Genomic DNA, 13,348 nt, shown 5'->3' with positions numbered 1-13,348 from the left:
CTGTTCAAATTTGGTTCCTATTCTACGCAGAGTTCCATTAAATGATTAACATCAAGGTTCGGCTTTTGAAAATAGCGCATTTATTATATTTATTTACAATTATACAAAAAAGATGCTTTCGTGTTGCGGCGAGAAATAATTAAGAGGCAAAAGAGTTATTTTTATGTTAGTTATTGCGATTGTACATTTTCTGCTAAATCAACGGTCGAAATTGTAACGTCGATGTCGTTCCAATACGAACAAGCCATGTTGTACATTATGACGAAGCTGAATATGTAGATCGAAAAATCCTCTGTAATCTTCTTGAATATTTTTATCACTCGTCTAAGATTATGAACCAGCTCAGGTTTTATACTGCACAAAATTAACGCTGCAAATACCATATTTCCACCTTGCGATCCTGATTTATCGTCAGCCAAATTCAGCCGTATCAACATTAGAGCTAGGAATGGTGCGAGGATGGTCTGTAAAATCAAAGGTACCTTTGTAAATTGATAAATTTAATAACTTCCGAAGGTTTGCTAAAATTTTTTCAAATTCCCTGGCCTCTGTTCACAATCATTTGTGAAAATATTAATTTTATTGGTAGATCTTGGATAGCAGTAGTTCAAAAACGTACGATGTAAAAGAAGTAAGACCCAGATTCAGTAAAGAAATAATTTCTAGCCGTTGAGATACATTTGGAAAAAAATTAGGTAAGCTTTCAAAGATCGATTGTTTAAAATGAAGACAAGATTTGGGATTTGCACGGTTAAATGAACAATAGATAATGGAAATCTTACCTTGCCACATAAATGTTGAAGTTGTAAAAGGTACAATATATTTACAAGAGCTGCAAGGAGCACAAGGATCAATTTACTATCAAACACACTACAGAATAAGGATGGCTCGGCAGATATCTTTCCAACAGATTCATGCGTATTGACATCATCGTCAGGCTCGTTAGTTGCTTTATTTACACTACTCGTGTGTCGCTCATTGCCGGGAGAAAAACTTTCATTCCTTGCGGAGTGATTTGTTAAATCGAAACTGTCGTCGATAGAAAATCCCTCCCCGTTAACATTCCGCTTACGTATATTGTTAGACAATAATGTCTGAATCAAGAAATCTTGGTCTCCTGAATATAATTTATTAAAAAGGTCATTCTTGGGTTGTGTGAGGGCAGGGTGACCGTCTGAAATAGAAGAATTTTCACGTCAAGTACCAATTATCGGAATAGATTACTAGAAATTTAGACATAATCGCAAACTCTATAGTTCTGGACAATCGTATCCAGCATAGACTCCATCCAAATATTCTAATCAACGACGTTCATAGTCTGCGACAAATACATCAATGCCTAGACAGATTTCAAGTTACGACATCAATTTGATATTTGCATACTTGTGTCCGGTACGAATTCTTTGTCCTGTTCAGTGTCGCGTTGTGGATTCGTTGGGGTATAGGAATTTAGATTCGATTTCTCTGCAACGAGAATACATAAGAAATCATTTGTAGGTTAGTACTTGTAATGTTTGTAAACATATACCATAACAATCATCGTACGTGCAGGGATAAAATCCTATTAAATACAACACAACTGTCCCCTCACCTTCTCGGACGTTGCATCTAGCTCCGGTAATTCTTTGAAGACGATTTTCCGAATTTTCCAAAATTCTTTTCCGCCGAGCTTCACGCCTCGCCGCCGCATCTGCCATGATTGCTTGCCAACGAATGAGCGTTAGTTTCCTAAATTTTTCTTTTTTTCTCTCTGATCATTTGATAGATGTATAGTATATTTACTTCTCAAAAAGTAGTCTTGCCATTCAAGAAATAAGTGCCTGTAAACTGAAAAATTCTATTTCATTTTATATCTGCCGATGCTGAACTAATTCATGTTGCTTATCTAGATCGTCCCATAGTCAAGATTAATAAAAATAGCATAATCAATTGGCCCGCGCACAAGATTTTGCAATGTCGCAAAAAAGCAAGTCACATCTTCGAATTATAATTACCTCTACGGCCTGGCTAATTGTAAAATTTAAAAATGCATAATCTATTCTCCTGCGCCTTTCACGCATTTCAATGAACCCTGGAACGGCAGAGGAGTAAAATAGGCTTCGGATTCATCTCATAATCCCAAAATCATGATGAATCATACGGAAATGTTTGGATTTTATAGTCTCGCAATTGAGCAAGTACGCCTCAGGTACAAAGTGGATGAGTAATTAGCAGTTCGCCGAATAGGAGGGATTACGGTCAACGCCAAGTTTTGAGAAATGATTTTAGGGTCGACGAACATCCAGGTAAAAAATTATAACCGTACGTATAGGATTCCGAGGGAAAGAGAACGAAGTAAGAAAAAGGCGCAAGAATAATGTTGAAAAATTGAATACGAGACCAAGGCGAGGGAGTTAACATTAAAAAGGAAAAAAAATCCCAGAGCTCGCTCTCTCCCTATCACTTCTCGGCGTCTCTTAGCACCCGACACCCAATTTTCATAATTAGGTTTTCAACGGGACGAACGAAACGCATTATACATAGGATGTGCTTATTTTAGCAGGGCATGATCTCCGTAACGGAAATACCGAGGGAAAGCGGGGCGATATTTTCAAATCGGTTAGTACGTTTAAAAAGGAGGACGATTTCCGTTCAGGGAACAGCTGCAGAATTCCCACCGCCGAGGGCGTGTTTTTGGGTCACATGATCTATAGCGAATGTCGTCTCGACTCGTGATTGGCCGAAAGAATTCTCCATCGACTCGTACTTTCGCCTTCCCAGGAGCTCCTCGACGCCAAGTCCGTTCAGAATAGTTCCAGATGTGGCCATGTTTAGTTAATCTTTGAAGTTTCGCTCATCAATTGAGATATTTATATTATTACCAAATACTATTTATATTACTATATTAATCTGCTCTACTGCCGATTGAAAATATCTTCACTGCAAAAACACACTCGCTATATTTTTCCAACAACAAAAAAAAAAAAAGCAGAAGAATAATCAGATCAAATCAAATCCAAAAAAAAAAAATAAGAAAGAAAGAAATAGAGTATCGAAATAGAACATCAAAATCAAAGACCTAAAAACTAATCATATCGATAAATTGATTGAACGCAGCGAAAACGTTACAATACAGGGATCTCTGGAAAATCAGAACGAAAAATCGTAAAGAAAAACAAGAAAAAATACTCATTACATACACCGAATGCGCGGCGCGTCACAAGCTTGCCTTGAGAAATTTCTATCTTCATCAGACTCAACGCCAATCGCCATGTTTTCGTCGTCTGTAAAATTCTAACCATCAAAAAAGTATTACGTTCGTTGAACACGATTTCACTTCGATTATTTCAATTCGGTCGAAATACAATCCGAATATAATAATGTTACTGCTGTAAATACAGACAGACGGAAAATAATTCCCATCGGAAGGCTACGTCTGAAAATATTCAGAGGTCCATTTTATTTGAATCGCGTATACGTACAGATTTTATTTCGTTTAATTTTTATTTTTCTGCTGGCGTTTCTGCAGTCGTTATCATTTTTTTTATTCCTTTGAATAAAATTGGCATTTGCCATATTGCTCAGAGCAGCTGCCTGACGACGCCGTCGCTGCCACGTCAGCTAGGATGACGTTGGCTCATAGAAAGCGAGACGCAATATCTGAAAATAACTACAAAAGTGAACAATTTTTCTCCATACAACAAAGTGAATATAATTATTAAAAAATATTTATATATACGTATAGTTTACGAAATCAGCGCACAGCTGTTTTCAAGTACATATATGACATATGTATCGGTATATAAGCATATATATCCAGAGATATCCGAAACCATTTTCAAAAAAAACTAGAAAATATCACACACACGACAAACTGACGAATCTGACAACCTGATTAGACCGACGATGCAATTTTATGAAAAATTAATTTTATAATATCTGATAACGAAACTATCAAGGATACCGAACAAAAAAAAAAAAACGTAAGCGAGCAAAAGAAGGAAAAATAATTCATATATATATATAATATATATATGTAAATTTACATGTATATATGGTTTACGATCCAAAAAACAAAAAGAGAGAACGAGATCATCGTCAGCAGAAAAAAAAAGTATCACATTTGCCCCTAAATGATAGAATTTAGGCACGCAACTTACAAAAAAAATAATCAGTCTCCGTTCATCGATTAGTGCAGTCGGTATACAAAATCGAAAAAAAAAAAGACAAAAACACCATTAACGAAAGAGAAAAGATTCGGTATAATATTGATTTTTTATCAAAAAACCAAAAACAAAAATCAATAACCTAACAATGGCACTAGAGAGTGTTTCCGCGGCCGAGACCCAAATCGAAAGGTTTGCTCCATTTTATACCATAAAAAATATATATTTTATATATTATACGTACACATCACAACAAGATACATAAGTTATACACACAGACACACACACACACGTACACATAACTATGCATTTATGGTAAACGAGTATATGGATACTTGGACGACATTGTATACACATATTTACACAGAAGACACAACAAAAGTACAGAAATTTTTTGATAAAACACGAAATCGACACGAGTCGCTCAAGTTCTTTGATCGCACCAGCTAAACAACGGTTGAAAATGAAATTTTCGAATTTTTATTAAGAACATTTATTTTTTCATTGAATCATTCGATACAAAATCCCATTGAAAAAACGACCTTGTTTCTCAATTCTACTGATAATGATATCGTTATTTTGATCGTTGTCATGTGTATATATTATTGTATTCGTTACTCTAATTGTTGTTGTTGGCTTCTTTCTGATTTTTATCGCAATTTTTATTTATTTATTCATTTAATTTTGATTTCCAGTATCAGTTCTCCGCGGTGTGATAAAGTTCTCACGGTCAGATTTCAATCGGTGTGCCGTCGGCATACATTCCTTGATTGCGTTAATTTTAGATTTTTGATTCGATGAAAACCAAAGAAATAATGATCCAACGATAACAAAATAGAAGAATGAAAGAATGGACGTATTTTTTATAACTTGAAAATGCATGATTACACGTATTAATTAATTACAGGTGGAAGGTACCATGGTATGTTTTTCTTTTGTTCTCGAATCAATTTAATGCAAAATTTTTTTTCTCTACTGGTTTTGGGTTTCAGGAATGATATGAGCGGGCTGCTAGGAATTATTTAGTCTGAATATTGTTGATAAGTCCAAAGCTTACGTAACCGTTTCATTGCTAGTCGCGAATGATCGCGTTGCGTCATAATCTATGTATAATAATTCTGTCTTCTTTTCTACTCTCTCTGTTCAATTTTCTGTAATTTTTTTTTTTTTTTTTTCAAAATTTATAAAAATGGTATACGGTATTGAACAGAGATTGGCGAAAAAGAGAAGCGGATTTCCTGAACTTGTTGTTTAGCTGGGTACGTAAATGATTTTTTTTTTTTTCAATTTGCTTACCAAATTTGAAATTTCATGGAAAAATATGAATTGCACAAAACAGACACACGCGCACACGCACACACGCACACACACAACATGTGGATATACAAGGAATTGATGGACAGGTGCCGATGACGTCATGTTTCTTCTATTGCAACAAGATTAATCAACGACTACAAAATGTTTAAAATAATGCTGCAATGATGATGCTACAATGTGATATAATAATGATGTATGCTAATGATTGATGATCAGATCATGATGATGATAATGATGCTGATGATGATAATGATGATGATGACTCGATTGTGTGGTAAGGTAAAAACTCCAACTCCAATTTCTATTTCTTTCTAGAAAAAAAAAAAAAAAACAAACAAAAAGACACAAAGTTCTCCTACTTATACATATGTATAGAATATCTGCATATACTTTGGCATATCTTGCAGTGCGACAAAGTACACATACCTATTTTATTGATAATTATCATATATTTTGTTATTGTCATAAATTTATTAATAGATACACGGTACGCGCCAGAAATCGTCTCAAATCAATCGATCAATTAATTACTAATTAACTTAGTCATGTAATATAGTTAACTACATCTCAATACGCGTGTATCGATTTTTTCCATACCGAATTGATTTGATCCGCATTAACAATTGGAATAATTAATCGGACCGTACGAAAAAAAAAAAATTCATACAATTTGAAGTATTCCGGTCATTACGAAAGCTTGATCTCATTATCATAATTTGAACGGAAAGGTATGCCTTCCGAGAAAACGTGTACCAGATACGGAGTGATTGAAAATACGCGGCTTTATTTTCGGCCCCTAATTTAGCAAGCTATCCATCAATCGCGATTGCATGTCGCACGGGTCGGTTAATAAAGTATTAACAAAACAAGGGGGACGATATTAACCGACTAATGTTTTCTATCGAGTTAATAGTGCCCGCGATACGGTTGAATCGATGAAATTTCCAACGGCCGCTTTTTGACAATCATTTTTATCGATGATTAATTTTTCCAAGCATTTTTTACCCCCTCATGCACTTTATGGGGACTGGGCATCCCTCTGTTATCTGACCCCCGTCCACTACTGACTAATCACTTTTACAAATCAATCGCTTTGCACCTCTCATACAAAATTATTGTAATATTCACAGCTTCTATCTACGGGCAATTAGGCAATTCTTTTCATTGTAGTGGTCAGAGCTAAACTCTCCATTAACTCTATGGTAATTGGATTGGGAATCTGGCCTACTTCTCGAAATTGTTCATTTTTGAACAACCAATCGTAATATGCATCCTTTTATTTTTTTACATAACTGTAAGGTATCTGAGTAACTTGTGATTACAAGTTATCAGTACTTGGATATGGAAAGTGTCTTTCGTAGCATGCAGCTTTCCTCTTTTGGCAGAGCTTCGAGCCTGAACTTTTTGATAGGAGACTTTGCACTATTTTCATTGGAGAATATTTTACCAGACAATTGATAACACATTGTTCAATATGACGTCGTCGCCGCATCTTCCACAAAATCCAACACTAGGAGTATAGATAATGAATACTATGATTAAGTATGTCGAGCTTCCACACCAGTGGTTACTCTGGTGCTCGACGTGCTGTGGATTTTCTCATGGAAGAATTTATCAAAGTTCGAGAGTCGCTTTGAAATATGACGGAGTAAAAATGATGATTATTTTCATTCGTTTAGCACTAATGATGAGGATTTGGAAGATGGAGAAATCCCTTCAGATGAGGATGACGAGCCTGTTCCAACCGCCGCCACTCCTAAGCCAGCTTCTGAACCAGCTAAGCCGACCGCCAAACAGGAGCTGCCGAAGAATAAGACATTCGACTCTAAGTTTAACAAGAATAAAAAGCCTCCCGCGCAAGTGGGAAGCAAACTTGATAGATTTAGTAAGTTTAAGAACCCGTCAGAAGATTGGGCCGGAGATGTTGAGAAAGCAATCAGGGCTGCGTTAGAGGAAGATAAAGTTAAAAGTACTGAGAATAAGAGTAAGGGAAAAACTACTCGCAATAAAAGCAGAAAAAGAAGCCGAGAAGACCGAGATGAAGACCGACCCAAAGAACAAAAGGTGATTAATGTCCCACATGCAACACTTTTCAGAGTAGCCAAAATTTTATAGTTATCTGCTGTCAAATTCTTATTGGATGAAATTAGCCATTAGGAAACAAAGATTTAACATTATTCTGTTCCGCCAGAGGAGAAAGCCAAGCGACGAAGAGGATGGTAACGAAGACGATGACGAAATGTTGTTTGTCAGAGGTGCTTCGCCAATCAGAAAAGATTCTCGGGATAATAATTCTCCTGCCCGACGTCCTAACAATGATTATGACAGCTACGAGAGTGGGTCGGACTTTGAGGATCGCTCTGGGTTCAACCGGCATAGAGAAAATGACAACAAGCGTGGAGCTCGTGGAGGTTTGTATCGAATACAATGGAAACAGTCATTCATTAGTACCTCTGGAATGCTTTGACTATTCTATGATACTCGTTCTATAGGTCGCAGGGGTGGAAAGAACGACAGAGGTGGCAAGAACAAAGGTCGCGGTCACATGCGAAATGATAGAAACAATCGTCGAACTCAGAACATTGACATTCAAGATCCAGACTCCGTCTGCATCTATTTCATGCAGGGAAAGTGTCATCGTGGAGATGACTGCCCGTTCTCTCATAACGCCTTGCCCCCACGTAAAATGGAGCTTTGTAAATTTTACCTCATGGATTGCTGCGCCAAAAGAGAAAAGTGTCTCTACATGCACCACGATTTCCCTTGCAAATTTTATCACACGGGATTGAAATGTACCCAGGGAGAAAATTGCAAGTTTTCTCACAATCCGCTCAACGAACAGGTGAGAATTTTTCCATTTATTACTGCCTAGTTAACGAGGTGTGGCATTTGATTCGCTTGCACACTTGTAAGTCTTCTGTAACTCGCGATTTATGATACAGGTGAAAAATATCTTGCTAAAACACTTGGAAACTGCACCCAAGGAAATCCTGGGGGATTTCCCAAGACTTAGCAGGGAAGGAGCGTTGATGATGATCAATAATACCGCCAAAGCAGCGACTCAAGGACAGTCGAATCAGGGGCTCTCTAACCAGAAGATTCCTAGCCTCTTCGACTTAAACGTCTCAGCTCCGTCTAACGTGAGCAACGAAGGAAAGGAAGATGAAGGTAAAGCAAAAATGTCTTCCTCCATTCCAATCGCTGTGTTTCGTTGATTGAGCAAAGTCCTCAGATATTATAACCGATATTTTGTGTCTCTTAACAGCTGAAAATGCCGGTTCCCAACCAAAAACTACTACAAAAGAGCGAAAATCTCCAGGAAAAAAGACCCGATGGGGTTCTGATGAGGACCGCGTACCGTACGAACAAATTATGCTGCTTCAATCAGCCAATCAGCTTGTCCTTCAACTACCGAATGCTGCTTTGGGTTTGGCAGTTCAAAAACAACTCCAACAGCAGCTTCTGAAACAGAGAATTGCCAATATGGGATTCTACAGCGAAACCACTGAGAATGATAAAGCCAAAGAGCCGAAAGACAAAAAAGACGATTCTACGAAGGACGCTGTCACAGCTGTCGCAGCTATCACAGACGATGCAGCTACGCAGGTGAATATTCACTTGGTCAAGATTTATGCTTTCGAGAGATGTTTCTCGGATCTCATAGACTCATGTTGTTATTCCTTTTTGATTTTTTCGCAGGTCAAACCGATATCGAGTCCGATTGCACCACCAAAGGATGTTGACCTCCGACAGCTCTTGTCTCAGCCAGCTAAGCCACCCGTTGTAAGCATAGCGGAAGCGGCAGCGAATCTTACGACCAAGCTGGACGAGGAGAGCGACAGAGATGAAGAAACACAATTGGTCATAGAAATGCCGGTCGAGGATGAAGATAACAGAGACAGAAGCAGCAAGAAGGCTAAACAAGAAGGTAGGCACACATTTGTTTTTTCAATTTTAAATAACATCAGGTTACAGCAATCACAAATTGCGACGGTATTAGCGGTATATCGTCTATGGAAATTACTCAGAGATCACTGTGAAATTGTTCCAATGTTTCGATTCTCATTGAGGAAACAAAAAATTGAATTCTCAATGCATGACTTATATTTGTTTAGATGTCAGCCTCTGAACCATGGAATGAATAGACCTATAATTGACACGGCCATGATTACCCAATAGTTTTGGCATTTGTAAATATCTGATATTTTTAATTATTTTTTGCAGACAATCAAATGTCCACGCAATCGTCGAGCGCATCGTTGACCTCGGGTGCTTCGGCCGATGACGCCGAAGTCCCGGCTCACCTGCCCAAGCGAACTCAGGAACTTTTCATGAGAATACAACAACTTCAAAGAACCGCTCAAGATAGTCACACAAATATGGATGACGAAGGCGGTAATGACAATTCAGGAAATCCTCAGGCAGATTGGTACTCCGATGACGACGATGACGACGATGACGACGGTGATAATTTGACGATAGTTATAAAAGACACGCAAAAAGAGGACAACGAAGTTGAGTCGGAAGGAAAAGGAAATAGCGACAAAGAGCAGCCATCTGTAGTTCCTGAGATTTCAACTATTCCTCAACCTGCAGTTATTGTTGACAAGCTCGGGGATGTGAGCAAAATCGATATAAGCGCCGAAGTTTCGAAGCTGCTTTCGTCCATCAAGGCTCAAAGTTCTACAACGAGCAATAAGAATGCGGCAAAATCGGAACAGGCTGGCAAAAGCTCTTCAAAAGTCAGCCATGAATCCTCGGATGGGGTTTCAGCTGCCAAAAAAGCAAAGCTCGATACTTTCTCTGAAAATATTAACCAGAGTAAAAATGTGATCGACTTGTACAGCGGCGCCTTACCTCCTTCGAATCACAGCTTAGACGCATTGATAGCAGACGAACGATTCAAATCAGTGGTGGAAGAAGGGATTCCAAGTCCCAGGTCGTCACCCAATGTAAACACAAATGCGTCGTCAGCCCCGGTTTCTAGAGATCCAAGAATGTCCAGAGATCCTCGCCAACGTAGAGAAGATCCTAAACCCAACAGTCCGCCACCTACCAGTAGATCGGAAGGTAAAAAGGAGTCCAAGCCCTTAAGGATAGAAAACAGCATATACAGCTCCGGAATAATTAACCTGGACCCAAACATGGACACGGATTTGAGAACCAAGAGTGATCAAGACCATCGGAGGAAAGACATGGATCTAAGGCAGCGATTTACCTCAGATTTTGGCGATACCGACTTGAGAATAGTAACAGCTAATTCAACGAGGTCGGACGTTGATCTCAGACAAATGCTCAGCCTACCTTTCAAACCAGCCCCGTCTCACGTCCCCTGTACAGAAATAGATGCGAGCATATCTTCGCATCCTCCGATACCATTCAAAGTGTACATTGTGGACATACCAAGGCCCTACTACACCGGGCTCAAATTGACGAGGAATGATCCGCAGGTGAAGAATGATCCAAGGTTACGAAAAATTTTCCGCATCACAGAAGCAGACCTTGCGGATTCACCGATGTCTCCGCCACCCGTTAAACCAGATACACCCAAGTCCCCACCTCAAATACGTACCGACCCGCGTAGAAAGGCTCTAGAAAATGCCAATCAGTCATCATCGAACAACAATGTTCCCACTTTGTCCTTACCGCCTCAGCAGCAAACGCCAGAGAATCCAATGGCTATGAATAATCAAGGTATGGGTATGGGCATGGGTGGTAATGTTCCAATTATGGGCAATATGGGTCCGATGAACATGATGGGAAATATGCCTGGCAATGGGCCGATGATGGGCTCTATGCCAAATATGGGGCCTATGCCACCGATGGCCAATATACCACCTATGGGAAATATGGGTCCAAATGGCTCTCACATGGTGCCTCCGAATCAGATGAACTTTGACCCTCGTTTCAATGCCCAGCGAAACAGCGGGGCTGGATTGTTGGGTCCTGCTCCTATTATAGGAGGATTTGGGCATGACGGTCCAAACTACGAAGGGCCGTTGGATTTCCCACCTGGTAATTTCAACAATTTTGGTCCCCCCGATAACATGATGGGGTTCGGGCCGAACGGGCCTCCTCCTCCTCCTAATTTTGGGGGCAATGGAGGTGATTGGAACGGCGGAAATCCAAACCAGGGCAACCGACGAGGAGGTCGTGCCCGAAGACGAAATCGAAATAGAAGTAATAACGCTGGTGGTAATAAAAGATCTCCACCTTGAGTTGTTGTCGGGTCTGAAAAATAACCGTCGTACATCACACGATGGAAGTAACTTTAGTGCCAATGTAAAAAATTACAGAATATTCGGTGGCTGACAGAATATTGCGTCGAATATTCAAAAATCGACTTTTGTTTCGTAAGTCTGTGAAATATTATCCTTAAGCCATGTTTAAACGAACAAGTAGTATATTGTATTTGTATGTATTTAACGTACGTCCAAAAGTCGGTTTTCAAGACTGACTAGAAACTTGCGACTTTAATCATAAGTTTCCTACCGAGCGTTGCAGAAACTGGAACGATGATGCGTGTTATTGAAACGCACTTGTAAAAGTTCTGCTCGAAATTTGAGTACGTTTGATTAGTTTTTAGTCTGTTTTTCAATTCGAACAACTTCTGGCCCGAAAACACCTAATACTACAAACATCATTAGTGTAAATTTGAATTAGTTCGTTTTTTACGCCGAAGCTTTCCTTGTACCCTTACTTGATTTATTCATGTCTCATTTTCTTTTCATTGAAACCCTTAAAAATTTTGTTGTCCTTAGATATGTAGCTAGGAAGTTTCAAGGCCAGAGGTTGAAGATCGCGAATGGTCTCACTGGGAAAATATTACCCGTTACATGAATTAGATGTCACTATTTAATGATGCAACAGGGAGATAAAATAATGGTGTCAGGTAGAATCGTAATTAATATTTAAACGAAGGTAATATATTCCCGGTAAGATTTTTACTTGTGGATGAATAATTAATTGGGTTACAATGGGTGAGGTATTGAGAAATATCGACAGAAAATGATGGATATCGACATCGGTTGAATATCATGCTCGATAAATTAGGCTTGTACATAGTTTCCGGTATCAATCAAGTGAAACAAAAGCACGACACAGACCTTTCATGACAGGACTTTAACTAATTGAGCTTCACTTGTGTTAACGTAACTATTAAGTATAAATAATTGGTGTATGTACTACGGTTTTATTTTTGTACGTCTTCCAAATGTACATAATTTATTACCAATTAATTATTACCACATATTCTATATCACCGCATAATATTTACCTCAGATTAAAGTTAAACTACGTTAATAGCAATTTAGAAAAGCGTTGTATTAAAGAATGGTTGAGTCAAGCTTTCCCTTTCTATCGAGAAGAAGAACCACAACACTATTGTTTCAATATGAATTACAAACGCCTGTTGTAATTGATGAAACTGTAAGTGAATTAGTGAGCTTTTTAACTCAAAAATTATTATTATTATTATTATTATTTCGAATTTATATTAAAAATTATATTTTTATTGATAACATTCTTTAGCGCTATTGTAAGAACTTCCAGTGATATATTATGTTTCACGTATCCAAAATTGAACTATTGAGATTGAAATATATTCTAACTATAAGCATAATAAAAGTTCTACCGGACATGATGATCCAAGTGTTACAGTCGAATTAGGTAAAGCACGTCTTCGTTAATTATACACAGATAATCTATGATTCATTTAGTCAATATGTATCAATCATCCTTCCATCACAGTAATATTGGTACTGAGAATAATCACATTTTATTATCTGTAAGATAAAGTTATTATTAAACAGAAAGCTGGTGTCTTTTTACTCCCGTAATTAATGCAATCTTTGTTGAGTATCTAAGACTCAATACCGCCTCTCACA

The 13,348-nt window shown here is 38.2% G+C and overlaps 2 protein-coding genes across 3 annotated transcripts; one reads left to right on the top strand and one right to left on the bottom strand.

The window, feature by feature from the left end:
• Positions 1–57: 57 nt before the first annotated feature.
• LOC105690007 lies at positions 58–2,242 on the bottom strand. 2 transcript variants are annotated; one of them, XM_012407514.3, is made up of 5 exons: positions 1,995–2,242; positions 1,592–1,827; positions 1,384–1,464; positions 783–1,174; positions 58–464 (listed from the first exon to the last, which is right to left on the bottom strand). In XM_012407514.3, exons 2-5 carry the CDS (start codon positions 1,695–1,697, stop codon positions 171–173), a joined length of 873 nt encoding a protein of 290 aa, XP_012262937.2. In that variant the 5' UTR covers positions 1,698–1,827; positions 1,995–2,242; the 3' UTR covers positions 58–170. The 2 variants fall into 2 exon arrangements, with proteins under 2 accessions (XP_012262937.2, XP_020706163.2); XM_020850504.2 differs by having other exon boundaries at positions 1,592–2,242.
• A 301-nt stretch (positions 2,243–2,543) lies between these two features.
• On the top strand, positions 2,544–13,300 carry LOC105693363 (protein suppressor of sable). The gene is made up of 8 exons (XM_012413212.3): positions 2,544–4,337; positions 7,142–7,526; positions 7,654–7,873; positions 7,955–8,304; positions 8,405–8,630; positions 8,728–9,068; positions 9,162–9,390; positions 9,687–13,300. Exons 1-8 carry the CDS (start codon positions 4,294–4,296, stop codon positions 11,678–11,680), a joined length of 3,789 nt encoding a protein of 1,262 aa, XP_012268635.2. The 5' UTR covers positions 2,544–4,293; the 3' UTR covers positions 11,681–13,300.
• Positions 13,301–13,348: the final 48 nt, after the last annotated feature.

The sequence above is a fragment of the Athalia rosae genome, chromosome 7 (genome assembly GCF_917208135.1).
Source record: "Athalia rosae chromosome 7, iyAthRosa1.1, whole genome shotgun sequence".
NCBI classification, from domain to species: Eukaryota; Metazoa; Arthropoda; class Insecta; order Hymenoptera; family Athaliidae; genus Athalia; species Athalia rosae.
The sequence above is the reverse complement of the archived record's forward strand: the minus strand, read 5'-3'. Positions and strand labels throughout refer to the sequence as shown.

Excerpts from the sequence above, each read along its gene's own strand:
- LOC105690007 (XM_020850504.2), bottom strand. The coding sequence starts at position 1,697 with ATGGCAGATGCGGCGGCGAGGCGTGAAGCTCGGCGGAAAAGAATTTTG. Across the intron at positions 1,175-1,383 it reads AGAATTCGTACCGGACACAA|ACGGTCACCCTGCCCTCACA; the intron begins GTATGCAAATAT and ends CTTCTATTTCAG. Across the intron at positions 465-782 it reads TTCAACATTTATGTGGCAAG|ACCATCCTCGCACCATTCCT; the intron begins GTAAGATTTCCA and ends TTGATTTTACAG.
- LOC105693363 (XM_012413212.3), top strand. The coding sequence starts at position 4,294 with ATGGCACTAGAGAGTGTTTCCGCGGCCGAGACCCAAATCGAAAG. Across the intron at positions 4,338-7,141 it reads GCCGAGACCCAAATCGAAAG|CACTAATGATGAGGATTTGG; the intron begins GTTTGCTCCATT and ends TCATTCGTTTAG. Across the intron at positions 7,527-7,653 it reads ACCGACCCAAAGAACAAAAG|AGGAGAAAGCCAAGCGACGA; the intron begins GTGATTAATGTC and ends CTGTTCCGCCAG.